The 24037-nt window shown below is 35.5% G+C and overlaps 1 protein-coding gene across 1 annotated transcript in view; it reads left to right on the top strand.

Moving 5' to 3' along the window:
* Positions 1-24037, top strand: part of FBN2 (fibrillin 2) — a 214492-nt gene that overhangs the window by 80052 nt on the left and 110403 nt on the right. Inside the window, exon 8 of the mRNA XM_081281769.1 lies at positions 23569-23694. Coding sequence (XP_081137895.1) covers positions 23569-23694 — 126 coding nt within the window. The remainder of the gene's footprint in view (positions 1-23568; positions 23695-24037) is intronic.

The raw sequence follows: 24037 nt of genomic DNA, 5'->3' as shown, positions 1-24037 counted from the left end.
TAACCCCATGCTTCCTCCCTTCTGCTCCCTCCCCTTTCCCCTATCTAAAGTTGCTTCATTCTTCCCATGCTCCCACCCCCATCACCATTATGAGTTAGTATCCTCATATCAAAGAAAACATTTGGCCTTTGGTTTTTTGGGATTGGCTTACTTCATTAGCATTATATTCTCCAACTCTATCCATTTACCTGCAAATGCCATGATTTTATGTTCTTTTAATGCTGAATAGTATTCCCTTGTGTAAATATACCAAAGTTTCCCTATCCATTCATCTACTGAAGGGCATCTGGGTTGGTTCCACAATTTAGCTATTGTGAATTGTGCTGTTATAAACATTGATGTGGTTGTGTCCCTGTAGTATGCTGTTTTTAAGTCGTTTGGGTATAAACTAAGGAGTGGTTATAGCTGGGTCAAATGGTGGTTTCATTCCAAGTTTTCCAAGAAATCTCCATATTGTTTTCCAGATTGGCTGCACCAATTTGCAGTCCCACCAGCAGTGTATGAGTGTGCCTTTTCCCCACATCCTCGCCAACACTTATCATTGTTTATATTCTTGATAGCTACCATTCTGACTGGAATGAGATGAATCTTAGGGAAGTTTTGAATTTCATTTCTCTAATTGCTAGAGATGTTGAACATTTTTTCATATATTCATTGATTTTATATCCTCTTTTAAAAAGTGTCTTGGCCCATTTATTAATTGGGTTATTTGGTTTTTTCGTGTTAAGGTTTTTGAGTACTTTATATATCCTAGAGATTAGTGCTCTATCTGATGTGCTTATGGTAAAGATTTGCTCCCATTCTGTAGGCTCTCTTTTCACCTCACTGATTGTTTCTTTTGCTGAGAAGAAGTTTTTTAGTTTGAATCCAACCCAATTATTGATTTTTTATTTTAATTCTTGTGCTGTAGGAGTCTATTAAGGAAATTGGGACCTCATCCAATATGATGAAGATTTGGTCCTACTTTTTATTCCTTTCGTTTAATTTCTAGGTCCTTGATCCACTTTGAGTTGAGTTTTGTGCATGGTGAGAGATCGAGGTTTAATTTCATTTTGTTACATATGGATTTCCAATTTTCCCAGCACCATCTGTTGAAGAGGCTGTCTTTTCTCCAATATATGTTTTTGGTGCCCATTCTAAAGGGAGAAAAATTGAAAGCATTTTCTCTAGATGTTGTTTTTCAAAATCCTAATTTCGTCTTTCTGTCAGCTCCGGCTGCTGCTGGCTGTCCCTCTGGAGTCTCCATCACTCCACCCTGCTGGTCTCTCCTTCTTAGATGTGACATTTCCGTTTAGGAGACACAACTGTTAGTAAGCCCCACCCAATTGTTTTATAGAGGTCTACTCTAGATGTGTTTTTAAAATTTGGATCTATATGTCACATGTTATATCAAAATTTTAAATGAATCAAAGATATAAACATCAATTTAAAAAGTGATGTCAAAAGTAATAATGAAAATATTTATATGGTCCTAGATCTGAGAAAGCATACCTTAATGTTTTGCTGACCTAAAAGCTATGGAGTGGAATGGATTTGTAAATTCAACTCTATAAAATAAATTCTGTGGTAATAAAAAAAAAAACAAGCACTACTAGGAAGGACAAACAACATAATGAACTGGGATAAATATTTTCAGCCCCTAACACAAATCAGGACAGATATTTCATATGTGAAGAAATTCTACAAATTGGGCTGCGATTGTGGCTCAGCGGTAGAGTGCTTGCCTAGCACGGGCGGGACCCAGGTTCCATCCTCAGCACCACATAAAACTAAAGGCATTGTGTTGTGTCCATCTACACCTAAAAAAAAATTCTACAAATCAATAGGAAAATATCTAATAAAAATAATCAAGGATGTAAAGTGACAACATTGACAACAAGGGAAATACCAGGGACTACTGAATATACTAAAGCATGTTTATCCTACATACAACAAGAAGTATAAAAACAGAATTGAGATCTCTTTCTTTACCTCTGATAAAAATAAAAATTCTAATGACAAACTATTGGCAAGGGTTTGAACAATAGACAATATAAAGATGTGTTAGGAATATAATTTTATTTTATCTATCAAAATTACAAATATAAATGCCATTTAATTTATTAATTTTAATTCTGGGAGTGCATCCTGCTCACACTAAATTAATAAATGATGGGCTTAATAAGATTATTCCTTTGGTCCTTTTTGTTGTTGTTGTAATAGCAAAATACAGTGAACAACATATATAGGATAATAGACTGTACTGTGATTAAATTACAAAACATGCACACAGTGGGAAACTGTTCATCCTTTTAAAAAGATTGTGGAGATTTTATGTATTTATATAAAAGCATGTTTGAGATATAACTTGACAAAAGTAAGTTGTAAGACATTTTTATAAAAAGATAAAAGCGTGTATTTTTCTTTTTATATTTGCTCATTTATGCATAGAAATTTTTTTTGTAAAAAACACTAGAAAAATCTGTCATTTGGTACCATGGAAGGTGGAAAATGGTTGACTAGGACTTTCTCACTTAAAGCCCCAGCCTAATTTTCTTACTTTGTATCCTGCAAATACATTACCAAATCAAAAAAATGAAAAACAATGACTTGTAGTCAGATGAATGGATAGTAAAAATTCTTTGCATTAAAGAATGTGATTTTTATGATGTAAAGAATCATTTTTATGATAGGCAGCAAAGTATTAAGTAATTTTAGGAATTTAGTGCAAATTCATTGGAAGTTTGTATTGAATCCAAAAGGGAAATTGGATAATATGTCAGGATACACTTTACTGTCATGTATAGCTAAATAAGTAAGAAGTAAATAAATAAATAAATAGAAATACCAAAAAGAAAAAAATTGGAAGCATTTCAACCTCTATAAACCAATTGGGCAAGGCTTAGTAACAGTTGTTTCACATAGCTGACATTTAGATGCCCCCTCTGTGTCTCCTAAATGGAACTGTCACATCTAAGAAGGAAAGACCAGCAGGGTGGAGTGATGGAGACTCCAGAGGGACAGCCAGCAGCAGCCGGAGCTGACAGAAAAGCAAAATGAGCATTTATCACTTTCTAGCATACTTATCAGAAATTTCCAATCTAAACATTTTTAGTTTCTTCCCACAAATGACTTCCACTATTGAAACACATGTGTTAAGTAACTTAGACACCACCTGGACAGTTCTAGTCAACCAACAGCAATATTTCATGGGGAGTTCTAAAATAACATCATTCCTTTAATTTCAACCTAAACAAAATGGAAAGTTGCACACATAGTTTCCTGTGGAAGCCTGGAGGAGAAAGAGTTCTTTATTTGAGGAACAGTGGGTAATATCACCAATATGACCATGAAGTCTTTGAAAAAACACATATTCAAAAAAAAAATCATTCAACAAAAAGAAAAAGGAAGGCTTTGATCTAGGTCAGGAATTAAAACTTGAAACATCCAGATCACATTTTAACTTTCTTTTTGTACAAATTAATTTTTTATAGTTTTAACCCATAAGAGAAAATTTGTAGAGAGAAGTGACAATTTAAGTTTATATAGTTCAGAAAGTATGACAGGGAAGAGAGCAGTGTGTCCACAGCCCCAGTGGGATGCTCATCAGGACTGGTGCTCAGCTACACCCCTGAGAGCTGTCATTGTCAGCAGCTGCACCTTCAGAGGAGGCACAAGAAAGGTGATTTCTGCCTGAGGTTTTCATGCATATTAGATACGATAAAGCATTTAACACTTTGTGTATTTGTTAGACAAAGATGCCACAGAAAAAATTGAAAGTTCTTACAGATCATTTCAATGAGGAAAAGTAGTTTCCAAGTTATAATTTTTTAAAGAACTAACAAAAAATTGAATAACAAGATTTACCTGCCAGAGCGCCTATTTTGATAAAAGCATCAACAGGCAATGACAAATTATCCATCATGTTGATGAGGAGAAGTAGATTATGAGAAGGAATTTTAGATTATCCATTAATTCCTGACTGGTCTTAGCCTGTTTTGATTCCTTCTGCCCCAGTTCCACACAAATTATATAGCAAGGGACATTTGAAACCCAGAGGACTTGATTCATTTAGCATAAGACAGTGGTCAGGAAATTGCACTTTACTAGATTCAGGGAAATTTTCCCAAATGTTGGGAGCCAGTGTTGTTTCCCCAGTGCCATTGTATGTTTAAATCCCTTTAAAAAATACGAAAGAAAAAAGCATGGTAAAGTAATTCACATGATTCTTGCAATTCAGTTTCTGCTGAAAGTCATCGGAAAAATTGAGAGTCTCCAAAACACCTTTCTCAGAGAAATAGAACTAGGTGTGTTAATGATAGAAAAACTTATTCCAGCCTGGAATGAAAGGATCAGATGACCATTTTGAACTTTGCTATTAAGGGAAGAATAAGATATGAACTTAAATGTGTCTCCACTATTTACTGATGAATGGCTTCATTTTGCTGGCTACATAATTGTTCACTAAATTTTAATTTTGCTTGCCAAATAATTGCTGTTTCATAGTGAAAATGAAAAAAAAAAACTAGTACAGGCAAGATAAAATAACAAAATGAACTGCTGATATCTGTGTGTATACTTTACATATATAGTTTTTGTAGTATTAATATATTTAAATATATAAATATGTATCTAGAAAGACAAGACAGATACATATGTAGATACATATTGTATATGTGTTGTGTGTGTTGTGTGTGTGTGTACACATGTATATATGTATATCTTTAACTTTTCTTGACTACAAAATAAGAGAGAGGGAAAAGAGAAAAGAGAGATGGGAGGGGCTGTCTCACAAATTACCATGGCTCACTGCCTGAAGGAAATTAGTCTGCTCTAAAGAAATATCCTGCTGTAGTCAAGTAAAAATGTAACAAAACTGGAAATATAATACTTTGATCCAGGATTGCATTTCTTGAAAGTATGGTCACCTACAGCCTTACATATGCTTAATTCACTACTAGGCATTGAGAATTCTGTGAAGGTCTGTGGGCTGCTTATTTACTCTGATGCAGCCTTAGGAGTATGGTAGGGACCTGTATGGTTGTCTTAAGTACAGAAGACATCTATTTTAAATAACCCTTATTTTAGATAATAAAAAATTTAGATAAATTAGTTTCATTGTAGTAAGTTTTTAAAATGTCATATAGATGCTAATTAAATGAGTTACTGTGTTTTTATATAAGCTTCAATTATCCTAGAGGGCTGTGGTTTCATATTTTACACGTTAACATGTCTTTTTTGGTTTAATTATGAAAACTATCCAAGGATTATTTTTCCCTAGCATCTAGTTATAGCAAATATAGGACAAATGAAAGGCTGAGCTGTAGCTTTGTCTAGCGTGGCTGAAATTCTGGTGAGTGGCAGAGGAGAATTGGGGCACTATTTACCAATATGCTGTTATATTAAGTTTGGTGTAACTTAATTTAACTAGTTATAGCTCATACTAATCTGAAGCACAAACATATTTTTCAGCTATAGTCTCATCTTCTGAATTCTTAGAAATGCTACCAACCATGTGATTACAAATGTGACTATAATTCCCCTCTCCTGCTTGGGCTTCAATACCTTGAAAGTTCTGTCACACAGAAGTGAAACAACTTTTCATTGTATTCTCATCCATTTTAAAAATTGCAGTAAATTTTCGTTTATATCTAAGTCATTATTATGTGGTAGTTACAAGAAGTCTTATGAAAGAAAGGACCATAAACTGGTATATCCTTCAGTGTTTTAGTTTTACCTAAGATTTGCACAAGGATATATATCCCTTTTCCAGTCCTCTATTGGAGCAAGTAGGCTTCCTTTCAGAACATTATTTTCTAGGTGACATCTGAATTCACCCAAGTGCTGAGCTCTAGGTTTCATTTCTTGAAAGTGAAATGAATTCTCAGAATCCTTGTGAGCACATTAAGTGCAGAGCCCCTCTAGATCTGAACCAGATAGTAAGCATTTTTGGCTTTCTACATTGTCTTTATCACAGATTGGTTCTGCTACTGTATTCCAGCACCCACCATAGACAATACGTGAACAAATGAGGGAGGACGCATTCCAGTAAAATTTCTAAGAAAAAGGCAGTGGGCTCATGGTTTTCACTATTCTTACACTATATTTTCAGTGGTCTCACCTCAGTCTAGTCCTACGTAGTTTTCCTAGTAACCGGACTTTAGTTGATCCATGGGCAAATAATTTTCAATAGTTTATAATCCATTCAAATGTTTTAAGGAAAAAAAACTAGTGTATCAAAACTGTGCATGTGTGTCTTTCCTGAAAATATTATTGATTAGAACAAAATTTACATTAAAATAAAACAATGAGTATATATAGAGAAGTGTATTAAGTAAAAAGTAATATAGATGATTTAAGAATTTAGCAACAAGTAGGGAGGTATGACTGGATTTTAGGAAATGACATTGTAAAATTTACTATTACTTGTCATTATTATTATTAGATAGCTACTCAACTTCTAAACATAAGTGTTGCCAAATAGGACCTCAGGATCCCTATTAAGTTTGCTAGAGAGCTCCAAAGACAAAGGAATTGTTTGTAAAGATCATAATAAATTGAGCTTTATTAGTCTTTTTAGGTCTTCCTTTCTTATCTTCATTTGTTACTTCTGTTCTTTCTATTTGTATTATTGCTCTTTCTATTTTGTTTATTTATTCCTTTACGTGGTGCTGAGGATCGAACCCAGTGCCTCACACATGCTAGGCGAATGCTCTACCACTGAGCCACAACCCCGTCCCTATTACTGCTTTTTCTAATCTTCTCTACCACCATCTAGACTTCCGTTGGAACCCTGGTCATTTTTGGATTCAGAAGACAGGAAACTCTCTCAACAACATTAATATTGTTCCAGGTTGTTCTACTTTTATGTGTCTATCTGTATACTGTGTGGGGCAGAAGTCAACGAGGCACTTAAAGAGAAAAGATGTTCATGCTATCACAATTAGTATTGTATTCTTAAAATACAATTTTACAAGAGAAACAAAAATATAACAACTTCTTTCTGAAACTACCACTCTAGGCTTAGAAATAAACAAATTCAGTTTTAAACATAGACAAATAAGAAAGTGCGTTAAAATCAATGTTATGTTTAATAGGTGAATACAATACATGATAAGGAGTAAGCTGATTATAACAAATAAAACTCACTTTTAAAAATGACATAGTAAATGTACTATGATAAAACATAAGAATATTTTTTGTATTAAAAATCCAGAATTCATGAAGAAAATCATTGATATATTTAACTACATAAAAGTCTGAAAATGCTGCATACAGTGGCACACTCCTGTAATCTCAGTGATTTGCAAGACTGAGGGAGGAGGATCCCAGATTTGAGGCCAGCCTCAGCAAATTAGTGAGGCCCGCCCTACACAATTTAGCAAGACCCTGTCTCAAAATAAAAAATGAAAAACAAAGCAGAGGGCTGGCGATGTGGCTCTGTGGTAATGCACCCCTGGGTTTCAATACCCAGTACCAAAAAAAAAAAAAAAAAGGAGAGAGATAGAGAGGAAGAAGGAGAAGAGGAAAAAAGAAGAAGGAAAGAAAATGAAAGGAAAAAATAAAAAAGAAAATAAAACCACTTTTACATGACAAAGAAATCAGAAGGAATATCAAAAGAAAAATGGGAAAAAGCAAAAAGTATTTGCAATTCATATTAAAGACAAAAGGATAAAATAAGGAACCCTTAGAAATATTTTTTTTTAAAAAAAGGCTAACAGTAGAAAAACAGTGAAAATGTCTTAATAGGTAATTCAAAGAAAAGGAGTTTTTTGAAAAAGAAATGCTTCAAATGGTATTTGGGAATAAATACGATAGGTTGCTTTCTTGTTTTATTTCATTTTTAAGCATGGCAGATTTGAAGTCCTTAAAGATGTTTTGCAATACAAAACATTTGAAGTTCACTAAAAAAAAAAAAAAAAAATTCTCATCCAATACTTTAGTAAAACCATACTGTGAAAATTTAGTTGGAGGCTTAGAAAATTAATTCAATGTAATAAACTCATAGGATACAGCAATTTGCAAATTAGATTATCATAAGTTTTCTTCTCATATGGAATCTTTTTCTTAATTTACCATGATAGGGAAAAAACATTTTCATAATTGAATAGTAAAGAAAAACAGGAAGTGTAACTTTTTTATGTTTACTTATAATTAGATTTAAAATCTTAAAATACTTTTTCTTCTTGTCTTCAGAATGAAATATTGGTATTTTTAATCAAACATTTTTTTCAGAGAGTGTAATATTGTATTATATAAATCCTGTGTACTAGTACACATAAACACTTTATTTTGTAGTGGCTAGTTGATTGGTAGTATTTCTACCTGAAATCAAGAAAGTGTGTGGGTCTCATGAATAGATTGTATTCTAGACCCTATTCCCGTTTAAGACAATAATTTATGATTGTATTGTTCCTTTAGGAATGTTACTATCCTATATGTATTGCTATCTCTAACATCTATGTAACTGGTGAGAAGTACGTATGAGAAGAAGAGGAAAAAAGAGCAGAAAGATTGTTCTGCTTCAGTGACCTGTTACCACCAACCTATGTAAAAACACAAATCTTAGAAAGAATTACAAAATAGGTCAGGTAGAGCAGGTACTCCTAGGATCATTCGTGAGAGGCGAGTGCTCTCAGAGTTGGGAAGTTTTGTAAAAGAATTAATACTATAGATTTTGAACCTACCACACAAGAGACCATTGATGCCAGAATCTTTGAGAAATATACTTATTGAGTTCCTGGCATACTTCTAGACAATTAGGATAGAGCAATGAACAAAACAAAACAAAATCCTTGCTCTCGTGAAGGCTGACTTATAGAGACAAGGGAAAATGAACAAGTAAAATCTATTCTATGTCAGAAGTGATAAAACATCAGAAAAATAAATCAGGGTGAGAGCCTATAAAATGCTGATACACGTATGAAATTATAAATTAGGTACCAAAGAAAGTCATTGACATGGTGGTATTCAAATGAAGAACTGAAGGAGGTGAAAGAATAAACTCTGGGGAGAGAATTCCAGATGTGGACCAGCAAATGCAGTGGTCCTTGGGCAAAGGTGTACCTAGGTGTTAAGGAGACATTAGGAGATCTATGGGACTGGAGCAGAAGGTGAGGAGACTAAAAGATGGATTTGGAGATGCAGCCAGGGGCTAGGTCTTGTGAGTTTTTCAGGACATGATAAGTACTTTGGGCTATAGTTTGAGCTCTTGAGATGGGAGCCATTGGAGGTTTTGAACAGTGGAGTAAAGTATTCTTTTTTTTTTTTTTTTTTTTTGTCAATGGTTTACTCTAGCTGTTGGATGGTAAAAACGGATAAATCAGCAGACACATGTGGAAGCATGGAGACCAATTAGCAGGATGCTATAGTGATCCAAGTGAGTTCTGATAGTAGCTCAGACCACAGAGTTTTCCATAAAAGTGATGAGAAGAGATTGAATTTTGAAGGTTGAGCCAGCAGAATTTGTTGACAGATCAATCGTGAGGAAGAGAGGAAAAGAAATAGTAATTTCAAAGTTTTGGAACCAGAATATTGAAGTTGCCGTTAACTGAGATGGAGAACATCTGTGGTGAGCTGACAGAGCAGAGGACAGAGTTATCAGGAGCTCAATTTTTGTTAGTTAACGTGCAACACTTATTAAACAATCAGATAGACATTTGTAGTTGTATGTTTAAATCAAGTTCAAGAGCAAGGTCAAGGATGGCAATAAATACTTAGGAATGTTACTATACTATATGTACTGCTTATAGTTGATAGTTAAAACCTTGAGGCTAGACAAGATCAACGAAGGGAGCCATCTTAACAGAGAAGTCCAAGTGCTCAGCCTTAGAACATCATCATTTAGAGGTTCAGGACATGAAAAAGAACCAGCAAAGGAGAAAAAGAAAAGATCCATGGCATTACATCTTGACCCACCCACTTAGATCTTTGTTACTAGTCCTGTCCTCTTCCCTCCTCACTGCAACCTAGAATGTGTTCATAGTATCTTCTAGCAAGGGAGGGAGAAAGATAGAGAAAAGAAGTCAGCCATTCCCCTCCTTCACTGAGGGCATTCATGCCTGAGGGAGTCCCTGCTGGAAAGAAGAAATGCTTTAACTGAATGGAAGATGAGAGCTTTGGGATTTTTGGATTTGAGTGGGTCTTCTGTTCATCTGAAAAAGCTGGGAAAAATCTGTTGGAATTTCCTGAGAGTTCCTAAGCTCAGTAAAGAACTTGTCAAGAGAGGTGTGAAGAAGCAGTGGGAGAAATAATAAAGTTGCTTTCTGTCTGTACCCTGGCAGTTTAAAATATCTGTCACCATAGAGTCCTTTGGTTAATCTGAAACTATTGAGTGTACAGGCAAAAGTTTCACTTTTGCATAAATTATCAAACAGAAGGCCTGAGTAATTTTAAAAACGGGGAATTAAAAAAAAAAAAAGAACAAGGAATTTCAAACGACAGACAGGTCTTCAGTGAAGATCGCTGAGTTGTGTTAATACCCATGAGATCTGTGAGATGACTTAGTTATAGATAAGCAACAACTGGGTGTACCATAAAGCAGTTATTCAATACATAGGGCAAATATGTCTACAGTAACCCAGTTCAAGTCCTAATGGAGGTGGTCCTGATGAGCTTCACTCACAGAATTGATAGGCTATCCACTCTGAATTGATTGATTGATTGATGGATGGATGGATTGATTGCAGAGAATGCTAGTAAATGGCTTTGGATTGATGTAGTTCCATCACCTCCTTGAGAATATCAAAGTGTATATTTTGCAGGCTGAGACTTATGAGTGACCTCTCCATACTCATAACAGCATATACACTCCCATTTTATACATATGCACACTGTGTCTCTGTGGTTCAGTGTATTTGCAGCTACTTTTTAAATTTAAGCTGGACTTTGTAAAATGTTGCCTGTCCTGGGAATTCTTTTTTAAAAAAATCAACAAAAACTAAGAAAAATACAATTGTGCTAATTTAAAAATTAACTTTCTTCATAAAAATTCCACATGTATGAATGTTAGTGACTGATTATAACATTTTCACTGAGTTTATTTCCTTTTATGGTAGTAAGTATAAAAAACACAGAATTAATAATCATTTGTATAGTAATTTTTAATGGAATGTGGAACAGATTTCTTTTTCACTTGATGCCATTTATTTAGAAGACAAAATAAATGACTTTAATGCACCAATCATATTAATAAAATAACAAGTATTCTTAAATTAATTTTCTTATTGAATTATGCCAAAATACATTTAAAAATCCTCAAGGTTTTATGTTTATACCTTAATGTTCTGGTTGTTAATGAGAAAAATGGGAACAAAAAGTACTAAATTCTTGCAACTTTGCCAAGTTCAAATGGTTATAGTAAGTTTAACTGGAATTTCCTGACTTTCATGTTGCTGAAATTTTAGGTTTTACCCAACATTATGGGAGACTTTCAATTTACTTTTTCTGGATTTATTTAAAAATTTTAAGACAATTATGATAGGCAGGGAGGATTGGGGGAAAGACTTTGAAAGACGCGGTTTTAACAGCTTCACTCAGTTGTTAGAAGTATCCTCCTACAAAAGCTTAGCATCAACCATGTTGTCTTCAGAATTTTAGAATTTGTAAATAATTTAGTCTTGTTTGTCTTGACAGTCTGTGTTCTAAGTTTAAAGTTTGTCTTCATGTGTCCTAAGTTTGGATTAACAAAGGGTACCAGCATGTTCCCACCCTGAGTAAAACACATAGATGGGTCTGGGGTGCAGGAAGGCACACAGAAAGAAAAACTGAATAGTGGCTATACTTCCCTCAAAATATCATTTTGGGATGTAGACCGAAAATGGAAGCGCATTTTACTCGGCCATGTTATCAGTAAATTTTATGCTTTTATGTATTTTGAAGTAGAAATAGCTTTGACGCTGTTGTAATGTTAAAAAGCACTGTGATGGAACTGCCTCTTGCCACCATTGCTTCATGCCTGAGTTACTCCAAATTAGTGTTTAGAAAGATACAGTATTGATTTCAGGCCCAAAGGGAACCATTCATTACCTTACTACAGTAGTAACACTTTAAAAAATGGAATTATTCAGCCTAAGTAGACAAAGCCTCTTAATTAAAAATTCCTTCAGTGTCCATTAATGTTAACACACAGAGATTATTTTAAATGTTACTTCCCTAGACAGATACTAATAGGAAAGAGGAGCCAAGAAATAATATGTACTCATACTATAGTAAAACGCTGAAATGACACCAAAATATTGATACAACATGACAGACCCCAGGCTCCCATCCTCTAAATAATCTCCTAAAATATGTTCTTCCCTTTCCATCATCCCTTTGCATGACTGCTCTCACTCTGCCTGTTCATATCAAAATGTGACATTGACGATAGTTTTTTACTTCTTTCGTTCTTCTGATTTACCTTAGAGCCCACTGTAATCTAGGGAATATGCTCACAGTCAAATGAAACTTGACTTTCCTCAGAATCACTAGGAGGTACTATTTTAGTCAGTTTTTAAGTGCTGTGACCAAAAGACCTGACAAGAAAAAAATTCAGCTGGAAAAGTTTATTTGGGGCTCACAGTTTCAGAGGTCTCAGTTCATAAACAGTTGGCTCCATTGCTCTGTGACTGAGATGAGGCAGAACATCAATCACAGCAGAAGAGTGTGTTAAAGGAACACACCTCAGCGCATCATACCAGGAAGCAGAGAGAGAGAAACTGCAGACCAGCAACAAAAAATATACCCCAAAGACCCACCTCATCCAGCAACACCCTACCTACCTATAGTTACCACCCAGTTAATCCCCCTCAGTGGATTAATGCACTAATTAGGTTATAACTCATAACTCAGTCATTTCACCTCTAAACTTTCTTTTTTTAAAAGCATCCCCTTTTTTAACCTTTATTTTATTTATTTATTTTTATGTGGTACTGAGGATCAAACCCAGTGCCTCAGACATGCTAGGCAAGTGCTCTACTACTGAGCCACAACTCTGGTCCCCTAAACTTTCTTGCATTGTCTCATACATGAGACACCTCACACCAAGACTGTAACAAGTAACTTTCTCGTACCTAATTTTGCCTAACATCCCTGAAGAATCCGTCATCCATGTGCAGTTGGCTTCCCAACATGGAAGATTTGCCTTTATGCATCCACTTGCCAGGCAGTTATACTGTAAACACCCCCATGGTTATCTCAGCAGGCACAGGCTCAGTTCCTGGTTCTACTACGCTCACCCCGTGGGTAACTTACCATCATTCTCATGATCTCCAGTGCAGGGAATGGCACCATTAATTCTTTTGCCCAACTCATAAACCTAGGTCCAGCTCAACCCTTTTATCACCAAAATGTTTGAATGGATTCTACTTCCTAAATCTGTTTTGAATTCATTTACTTCTCTGCCTTTATCATTATTGTCTCTCTTTTGCATTACTAAGATAGGCTTTCTTTAGGGTCGCCTACATCTTTCTCTGCAACCGTTTCTCCACAAGGCAACCACTGTGATCTTTCTAGGTTGTAAGTTTGGTCATGCCACTCCTGTTTGGATCCCCTTTTCTCAGGATAAAGATCCTACATGATTCATTCTCTACTTCCCTCTCTAACCTCACTTCTTTCCACTCACTTTTTCCACACAGTAACACTTACTTAGTTCATCAGCTAGAGAACTCTTGCCTTGCCTTTGTGCCGCCTCTTTCCTTTGCCTGGAAATCACTATTCCATTTCATTTTCCTGGCTTGTTGTAAGCCTGTTTATCTGTTTCAGTTTAACTGTCACTTTGCCTTGGAAGTCTTTCCTGGCCCTCTTCCCTTCCTTCCCCCTGCACCCTGCACTGTTCCTGCTGTGGCTCTCTCACTCCATATTGTCATGAGGTACAGTCGTGGATGCTAGCCGCCACTGCCAGCTTCTGGGGAAAGAGGGCAGCTCTGCTTGCTGCCTTGCAATCTTATTTCTGGACCAAGAAAATTTTTTTCTTGTATTTTGAAATTAGTTGGCTCTCCCTCCTCCCATTAAAAAAAAAACTATTTAGTTTTTAGTTGTAGTTGGACACAATACCTTTATTTATTTATTTTTATGTGGTGCTAAGGATGGAACCCAGGGCCTTGCACCCACTAGGCCAGCGCTCTACCACTGAGCCACAACCCCAGCCCCTCCCCTCCCGTTTTAAAAAAAAATTGATTCAGTTGATGAAGATTTATATTTTTTCCTTGTGATGCTAGAGATAGAACCCAGGACCTTGTGCATGTGAGGCAAGTACTCTACCACTGAGCTACAGCCCCAACTCTCTTGTTCATGTAGTCTGTCAGTGCTGTGTGTTTGGAACAGAATGGGAATAGTAAAGCATCTTGATTGAAACTCAAAATCTGCATTTTTAATACCTGCCCAGGTGATTCTTTAACACATTAAGGTTTTGTAACATCTGTTCTATTTTTGACTCTGTTGGAAAGACTGAAGATATCTGATATGAACTTACACAGCTCAAATTTCCTCTATTGCTATGTCTTCATTTCCCCTTTTTCCTATATTTGATGAATATCTTCCAATTTTTTTCAGAGATACCTGTTCTAGCTCTTTGCTTAATCCCATCATCTCTCTGTGCAGCTTTGAAATTTGCCATTATTAGTTCATAGCTTGTGTCTCTTCCTCTTTACCTGTAGCCAAGGTCATCCTTGGACACGTCAGCACAAATCCTCTTCTCCATGTCTTTAACCATCTCTCATTATATTATTATTCTCTGACTCTCTTCATTGTGAAGTTTCCTAAAAACCTATTCTGTACCAGTCATCTCAAGTTCCTCAAGATGTACTGATTTTTCTTTCTTAACATTGCCTTTGTTTTCTAGAATCTCTGATGGCATTTTCTCTTAGAGATTACCCTATTTCTTCTTAAATATATTTCCTTAGCATATTAGTTTCCTATTGCTGCCTGAACTTGTTACCACAAATTTAATGACTAAAAATGACACAGATTTGTGCTCTTCTAGTTCTAGAAGTCTAAAGTCAGACATGGGTCTCACTGGGCTGAAATCAAGGCATCTACAGGCCTGTGTGCCTTCTGAACTTAGGAAATATACAATTTTTTTTTTCTCCCAGCTTCTAGAAGCAGCTCTCATTCCTTGGCTTGTGGCCCCTTCCATCTTTGCAGCTAGCAGTGCAGCATCTACAAATCTCCCTCTGAATCTGGCACTTGTGATTACATTGGAGTTGGCAATAGGGTCATCTCCACATCTGGAGATTAGCTGAATAGCAACTGAAATCCCATTTGATCATGTAAACTGACATATTCCCAGGTTGCAGGAATGACATCATGGGTGCTCATTATTCTGCCTGTCACTATTTGACTTCCTTAAAATTTGAATAGCTTTTCAGCAATCCTGGTGACCTCTCTTAACCCCCTCTTTGTCTTCACTTCTCTTTTCTCAAATGAATACATCCTCATAGTAATTGTTTGTAAAATTTTCTCTTCTATTGTGATCTCTGCTTCTCATCACTTTATATTCTCATCCTACTGATTTTATCCACAATGATGGTTTCAACTATTTGTATCCATAGATGTCAGTCACCTTCCAGGGATCCACCCTAGACTTTCAGCTATTTTTAGATATTAATAACTCAAGATGTTAATGATGAAACTATGAATTTTCTGGAAAATTTTTTAACTTTTCTAATTTTATCAATATTAGCTTATAATGGAGTCTTACTGTCCCTTTCTCTTACTATTGCTTTTGCTTTTGCTTTTGGGGTATTCTTGTATCATCCATTTTTCTCATACTCCTTCCTATCCTCATTAACCAAGACCTTAGATGATGTCATTGCCTCTCCTGTCCCCTGTTCTTAACTCAGCCCTGTTTTGCTTTATCACCATTGACTGATGTCTTTGCCAGAAGTAGAATTATTACTTCTCTTTATTTAAGCCAAATTATTTGAGAAATTACACCTTTAAAAGCTAGTTATCATCAATAAGCTAAATTTTCCATGTTTATTTAAATTTTGTCTGATTCCACATTTTAAAAAAATACATATTATAGAATAGCAGATAAAGCCCATATTATCAATTAAAACTGAAGGTAAAACAGTGTCCTTCCAACTTACAGTGTCCTTCCAATTTTATGTATATGCATATTCTACTGGAAAAAAAAATGCACACAAAGATTCTAAGGATTGTATTTGTCCCCCTTCCCACAAATAAATGTATATAAGGAAAAAAATTGTATGCTAATTGGTCAGCTAGACTAAGGAAATTAATATATCAGATTTCTTGGTTGCAATAACACTGTAATCAGTAAGATCTTTAATGATTAATGGTTCAGAGAACCTGAATTCAGTTTAAAAAGTCACAGCTTGGAGGGCTGGGCTTCCTGAATGTAAATAAAAGTCTCATTAGAGCTTGACCTAGCCACACAAAAATTTAACTGGTAAAATACATTTTTAAAAAGTTTTAAAAATGCATTATTTAAAATCTCTGGAAATTAAAAGAAATGCATCCCCATGTAAAAAAAAAATATTATATGTCATTGTCAGTTGTCAAATCTGGCTCCATAAAAAGGGATTTACCCTTCATTATCAGTTGAAATCTATGCCAGGAATGCAAAATTGGCTCAGCATCTGTAACTCAATCAATATAATGTGTAGGTAAGAATAAAGAGCAAAAGCCAGGATCATGTCAATAAATGCAGGAAACCATGTGAAACAAATGCCATCCTTTAATAGTTAAAATGATCCAAAAATTAGGAAGAGAAAGGAACTTCCTCACCTTGATAAAGAGCAACTATGAAAAACTACAGCCAACATCATACTTCATAGCAAAAGAATTAATAGTGTCTCTAAGATCAGAAACAAAACAAGATGTCTGTCCACGCTCTACGATTCAGCATTGGGCTAGAGGTTCCAGTTAGGTAAGAGAAGGAAGTACATTTTATCCAGACTGGAAAGGAAGAAGTGAACCTAAAGAGTCTTCCCTTATCTTCAAGACATACACTCCAAGCCTGCAGTGAAAGCATGAAACCATAGTTAATAACTGTGATAGAATCCAATTTATAAATTAGGCATAGCTATTAGGTGCACTACTCATTCACTTGGGGCCACTAAGTAAAATAGGGGCTACAAAGATTAACATTAAACAGAGACATGAGATGGGAGGGAAAGGGTGAGAAAAGGGAAATTGCATGGAAATGAAGGGAGACCCTCATTGCTATACAAAATTACATACAAGAGGTTGTGAGGGAATGGGAAAATAAACAAGGAGAGAAATGAATTACAGTAGATGGGGTAGAGAGAGAAGTTGGGAGGGGAGGGGAGGGGGGATAGTAGGGGATAGGAAAGGTAGCAGAATACAACAATGACCAATAGGACATTATGTAAAATTGTGGAAGTGTAACCGATGCGACTTTGCAATCTGCATTTGGGGTAAAATTGGGGGTTCATAAACCACTTCAGTCCAATGTATGAAGTATGTTATGTCAAGAGCTTTGTAATGTTGTGAACAACCAATAAAAAAAAAATAAAATAAAATAAACCAAAAAAAAAATAGGGGCTACTTAAACACAGGGCTAATAAATGATTAACAGATCAGTACCGTATACAGCATGGATACGCTGATCAAAGGTATGATTCACATCCCAAGTGGGGTGCAAGATTTCCTCGTGCTACTGAGAATGGCAAACACTTCAAAACTTATTAATGACTTATTTCTGGAATTCTCCATTTTACATTTTTGGGATTTTTTTTATTGAGCATGGGTTACTAAAACCACAAAAGGCATAAACCCAGATAAAAGGGGACTACTATATCTCTATTTACAGATGACATACAGTTAGTGGATAAAATATCAACTGAAGTGAACAGACTATAAAATGGTATTAGAACCAATAAGTGAGTTTAACAAGGCTGCACTTCAAGATCAGTATACAAAATGAATTTTACTTTGTATGCACCAAGTGAACATTCTGAAAATGAAATTAAGAAAAGAATTTAATTTATAAGAATTTCATTTAAAGAACAAAGAATAAATAAGCACTTTAAAGAAAAAAGTGCTTAAAATAAATTTTAACACTAATTAAAAGATTGGTACGCTGAAAGCTAGAAATATTGCTAAAAGAAATTAAAGAAGGTCTATTAGAAGGAAAAATAGCCTATCTTTATAGATGGGAAGTCATAATATTGTTAAGATGACAGTTTTATCCTTATTGATCTTTAGATGCAACACAGTTCCTGTCAAACTCCCAGATTTCATTTTCACAAAGATTGTAAACCTAGTTCTACAGCTCATATACAAATAATACATAATTTAAGGGACATGAATAAGGAGCTCTTAAAAGACCAAATAACTAAAAAATAAAGTGGGAAAAGGAAATGAGTGGATACTTCTCTCCAAAGACTCTACAGAAGGCTAATAGTTCTGCTACATATCATTAGTCATGACGAAGATGAAAACCAAAGAACAATGTGGTACCACTTTCACACTCAACTAAAATTAAAAAAAAAAGAAAAGAGAGCAAATATAATAAGGAATGTTCTTTTGGACCCTCATACATTCATTGCTGGTGGAAATAAAACAGTACTGCTAATTTGAAAATAGTTTGTCAGTTCCTCAACAAGCTAAACAGACTGACTATATGACTCAAAAGTTCCACACTAGGTGTACAACCTGATAGAGATAAGCATAAGACAACACAGAACTAGTACTTGAAAGTTCAACTGTTTATAATAGCTAAAAATGGAAATACTTAAGTATTCATCAAATGACAAAGGATAAATAAACTGTAGTAAATCCATACAGCAGAATATTATTCACTAGTGAAAGGATTGAAGTACTTATCACACCATATCATGGATGAACCTTGCAAACATGCTAAATGGAAGCACCCAGTCACAAAGACTGCCTGTGTTATGATATCATAGATAGGAAATGCACAGAATTGACAAATGTACAGCATCAGACTTGGAGGATAAGAAGAGTGATTACTAATGGGGTAAATTTTCTTTTGGAGTGATGAAAAATGTTCCAAAATTATGTTATAGTGATGATTGTACAATCCTGTGAGTATATTAAAAAACTGAATTGTGCACTTCAAGTCAGTGAATTATATAGTATACACATTTTATCCCAATAAAGTTCTTTACAGATATACAACAAAATTCTGAAGATACATCATACGTTCAGATCCGAAAAGGGGAAATCAAACCTCACTGTTCCATATAACTTACCGTATCATATGGATATTGCCTGTTGTCCATAGAAAAGCTTAAAATAGCAATTTATTGCATTTAGCACTTTATTCATGAATTTTCCTAATGTCAAAACAGCAAATATGTTATTAAGTATAAATTCAAGATATAACAGATATATTACTTCTTACTACACACACTACGTGTGACGTGAACCTGTTAGAATTAATAGCATCTCTAGAGTAGTGTTGTTAGAATTGAGTGACATCTGATATCACACTACTACCAAATTATTTGTTATATCCTGCTTAGAGTAAGATTTGCAATCATTATAAATGTTGGTTGACAAATATGAGGTTATGTGGTTTGGCAGTCAGAAATCCGTCAGATGGTTTTGTTCAGATCTAGCTTTCTTTTTCTAAAAACCTGTGTTTCGATTCTTCAGATCTCCAGACGCTTTACAGCCCCTCTGTGCCTTCACCCTTCCATGTCACACCTGGCGACCCTCTCCTTTTCACAGTGCTCTTCCTTGTCTCCATTCATATGCTCTTCCCTGCACATTTCTTTCCTTCCCAGTCTCCAATGCCCTATTTTCTTTCTGTGATTTTCCTTAAATATTGATGGTCCTCATGGCCTCTTCTTAAATTCAGCTATCTTCTTGGAAATCTCATCGATTACTGCAATATCAAATGCGATCCCTATACTCCTTGATAAACCACACAAGTACATCTTTAGAATTTACCTCTTTGCTGAGTTCATACCCAGGTGTTTGACTGTACAGATTAGATTTTTGCCTGTTTCTCTCAAACATTTCAAGTTCAAAAATGTCCAACTCAGTTTAACATCAAAATTGGATTTTTCCTCCATGTCCCATTCTCTGTTCATAGCGCTACATCAGGTACTTTGTTGATCAAGCTACATGTCTGAGTCCAGTGACAAAGTCCTGTTGATTTCTCTAATGATCTTTTCAATGTGTTCTCTTCCTTATTGTAAAGCTTAACTTCAGGTCTCAGCATTTATCCCTAAACTGTCATCATTCTATTAAACACAGAGATTGTCTTCTTATGATATTGATTTGCTTATGTAATAATTTGTTCATTTAAAGTTCCTTCCAAGCCAGCATCCATCTCTTCAGAATATAAGCCACAGTCCTTGGAATGGCTCTCCAGGATTTGGCAAATGCTTAAGAAGCTATGCTTATTGTCCATCATTTTCCACCATTCTGTACTTCCTGTTCTTCAATTCTGCCATATTTTCAGAATCACTGGTCTCTAGTCACTGTTTTTTGTTATAATTTACTTGTCTAAAGCTAACTACTTTCCACTTGCCACAGTACTTGGTCCATGTCTCTGGGACCCTGACAAGCAGTACATTCTCCTGGCTGAGGAATCATTCAGAAATTGGCCTGTGTCCCAGTACAAGACATTGGGACAAAAAGGAAGATTTGCTGGGGACTTCTGGGAGAAAGTTTTCTTCCTCTTAGGAGAGAGCCACTAGAAAGACAACCTCTCCTCCCCTAAAATGTGCCAGTCTCAGGTCCAGCCTAACCTACTATGGCCATTTTGTCTCCATTGAGAAAAGCAGCCTAAAGATAAAGTCAGAACATAGCGGGGTACTACTGAGGATTTTTCGGAGACACTGAGCAGGACCCATTGGCTTAAACCAGTCCTGAAATCCATGCTGCTTCTGGACTTCCAGATGTGAAAACTATTTAAATTTCTGGTTTATGTCAGCTTGGATCCATTTTTTCTGATATTTGCAGAAAAAGTTCCAAACCAATGAAATTTCAGACAAGTTCCAGAGGAAGTGAATGGAAACACATTAGGTGTACAGAACACAGATAACAACCGATTCCAGCATTAAGACTTCACTGAACTTTTCCCACAAATACCCTTGTCATCATTAGGCACACTTGTTTATACCTAGGCAATATGTGCTTCATATTTGTGAAGATAGTAGTTCCAAATCTGATTATGACATGTGCTCTTGAAGAACTAATATACAAAAGAGCTAAGTGCTCACATCCTTCTGAACAGAAGTGTTAAGGCTAAATTTAAATTGATGGACAAATACTGGGCATAACTTCATTGAGGTATAGGGGATTTGATCAGGTTTTTAGAGCACCTACCTTTTTAATTCTTAAAATTTGGGGGGCATCTAGCCCCAAAATAATTGAAAAGCATCCATATTTTTTATATAGGATTCTGACATTCTTTTCTGAGAGCATTTTATATGTTATTTTAAAGTAAACCTTTTAAGGTTCCTACTTCATTGTAAGGAGAATCATGAAAAACACAGAGATTTTCTACAATAAAATATTTAACAGCAAGACTACAAATTTAATATCACTTCATATGTTGTTCTATGAACCAGGTATTTTTCCCAGAAATGGAAACTGTCAAATGTCTTTCCATTTTCTCCTCTTCTTGTTGTCAGGGAGGATATTTAAGATTAGTGCACAAAGAAATTCTTTATTCTGAAAAGAAAGGTCTGGAAATCATAGTTAACATATAAACAAAGGACTTGTGTCCTCCTAATTTTTAAGAATTTGCCTCAATCAGCCATACACAGTGTCTCACACCTGTAATACCAGCAGCTTGGGAGAGTGAGGCAGGAGGATCAGAAGTTCAGAGCCAGCCTCAGTAACTGAGCAAGGCCTTAAGCAATTAAGTGAGACCCTGTCTCTAAATAAAATATTTTTTAAAAGAGCTGGAGATGTGGCTCAAGGGTTGCATGCCCCTGGTCCAAAAAAAAAAAAAATTATCAATCCTGGAGGCTTAAGAGACTAAAAAGGCAAATTTTGGTCCTTCACTTTTGTGGGACTTGCTGTTTTGTGCTATTTTCTTTTTTTTGGCCTTCCTTATCCCCAGGTGATTGATGTGCTTATTTGGTGACTACAGTAGAGTTGTTCTAGTGTCATTGCTGCTGGATCCATGTTCAGTTGCATTAAACTCTGCTGCACTGAGACAGCAGCACAGGATGCAGTAGGTCCTAATTTCGCACACATGGTTTCATTTTGTTGGATTAAGTCTGATGGTAACTTTTTCACCACATTATATATTTGCTTCTCATGTAGTCAATTCATGTTAGAATTCTGATCTCTCTTGAGGCATTGGTTTTGATTTGTACCTCTCTGCCTTCAGCAGCTAACTGTTAAGCCTCAAATGAAGATATTATTTCAGAGAATGTCTGAACTTGGTAAAATTTTTAAAAGAATATGCCAAGAAGACACATGCACGTAGTTAATTCACAGCTTGTAGGCAAGAGTGACTTGTGAGTATAAATAGGGAAAAAAATGAATAGAGGGATATAAGAATGGCATTGCCAAACCCCCCACAACTCTATGTTGTTTAATCATAGAGTTTAAATTTCTTTCCTTGCATTTACAATAAAAATGTAATTATTTTTCCTGCCTTTTAAGTTTATACATTCTCAATGAAAATACAACTGAAAGGGAAAAAACTGAAAAGAAACTTGGAGTTTTAAGTAATTATCTATGTTTATGGCTTTTATAATTGTTCCTTCTATTCATTGGTCTTTGCTACCTCTGTTTCTTAAAAAAGACTGCCAACAATCCAGCAGCCCTGGCTGGATTTTCCTCACAATGGCTCATTTCCTTTTAAAATGTATTAGCAATTAGCTCCCAGTGTACCTAATTGCAGCTTTGTTTGACTTTCCACCTCCCTCTGCTCACTGGATTAGAAGAGAAGTACATTAAAGCTTATATAAATGGTCAGGTTTTCTCCTTTAGGGAAAATTTAAAAGAAAGCAGACCTTTCATTAATGTGAAAGGAAATAGACTATTCCGAACATTGAGTAAGCTAAATGGATAAGTGCAGGGAGGTACAATAGGAAAACTGGACCCTTCCCAGAGCCTCCCAAGTTTTCCCCTTGCCATGTTCCTGTATTACTTTAGATTGAAGTTATTCCCAGAATGTCAGATATACCCCTATTCAAATTGAAGTACATATCCCAAAGCCAAATAGGAAAAAAAAAATCAGCTACTCTCTATTGGTTCAAATAATGAGTGTGAATATAAGCTATAAATTTTCAAATGTAATTATTCCATATTTTAAAATGTAATTGTGTATGTGTTTTTCAAAGGGCTCTAGTAGGATAATTCCCTAGTTGACATAGAATAGAAATGAAAACATTGACATCTTTACTTATTTCCAATTTAAATTGCATTTGGGGGGAGAAAAAGGATATAGAGTTTTGCTTTAGTTGGCCTTGTTTTACTGCCATGGGAGTTGACTTTCATCTGAGTTCCCATAGATATCTGTGAGAAATTCTTTAGGGCCTGAAATAAGAGTATCTTCAGGGTTATGTGATCTGACCTAATCACCCATGAGTGCTCTCATACTCTTTTTTCTTTCTTTTTTTTTTTAATCCCTTATTTCATGAAGCCCTTTCTCAATTATCTTCTCCTTCTTCCCTTGATTAGACATTGATGAGTGCAGCATCATTCCTGGGATATGTGAAACTGGTGAATGTTCCAACACCGTGGGAAGCTACTTTTGTGTTTGTCCACGTGGATACATAACATCAACAGATGGCTCTCGGTGCATCGGTAAGCCTGGAATTTTGAAGGCACAATACACTGCTCCTTTATAATGACAGAACAGCTCAACCAGGTGTGCCCATGGCAAGATATCAACCCATTGAGGAAATGGCTGAAAGAGCTGTTTAAAGTAAACGGTACCACTATTGAGGAACTGATAGACCAGGTACTCTTTGCAAAGACTTCAGTTTCAGAAGGGTTTTGGTTGTCAAAATCATTTGGGGAATAAAAGACAGACTTCCTCAAGTCATTGCTCTTGCCCAGTATTACAGACACAAAAGCATGAGAAACATTTTCAAAATCTGCTTTGGGAGACAGAATATAGTAATTAAAGGTTCTTTTGTTGGTATGA

The sequence above is a fragment of the Spermophilus citellus genome (assembly GCF_964194105.1).
Source record: "Spermophilus citellus genome assembly, chromosome: 1".
In the NCBI taxonomy this organism is placed as follows: Eukaryota; Metazoa; Chordata; class Mammalia; order Rodentia; family Sciuridae; genus Spermophilus; species Spermophilus citellus.
The sequence above is the reverse complement of the archived record's forward strand: the minus strand, read 5'-3'. Positions and strand labels throughout refer to the sequence as shown.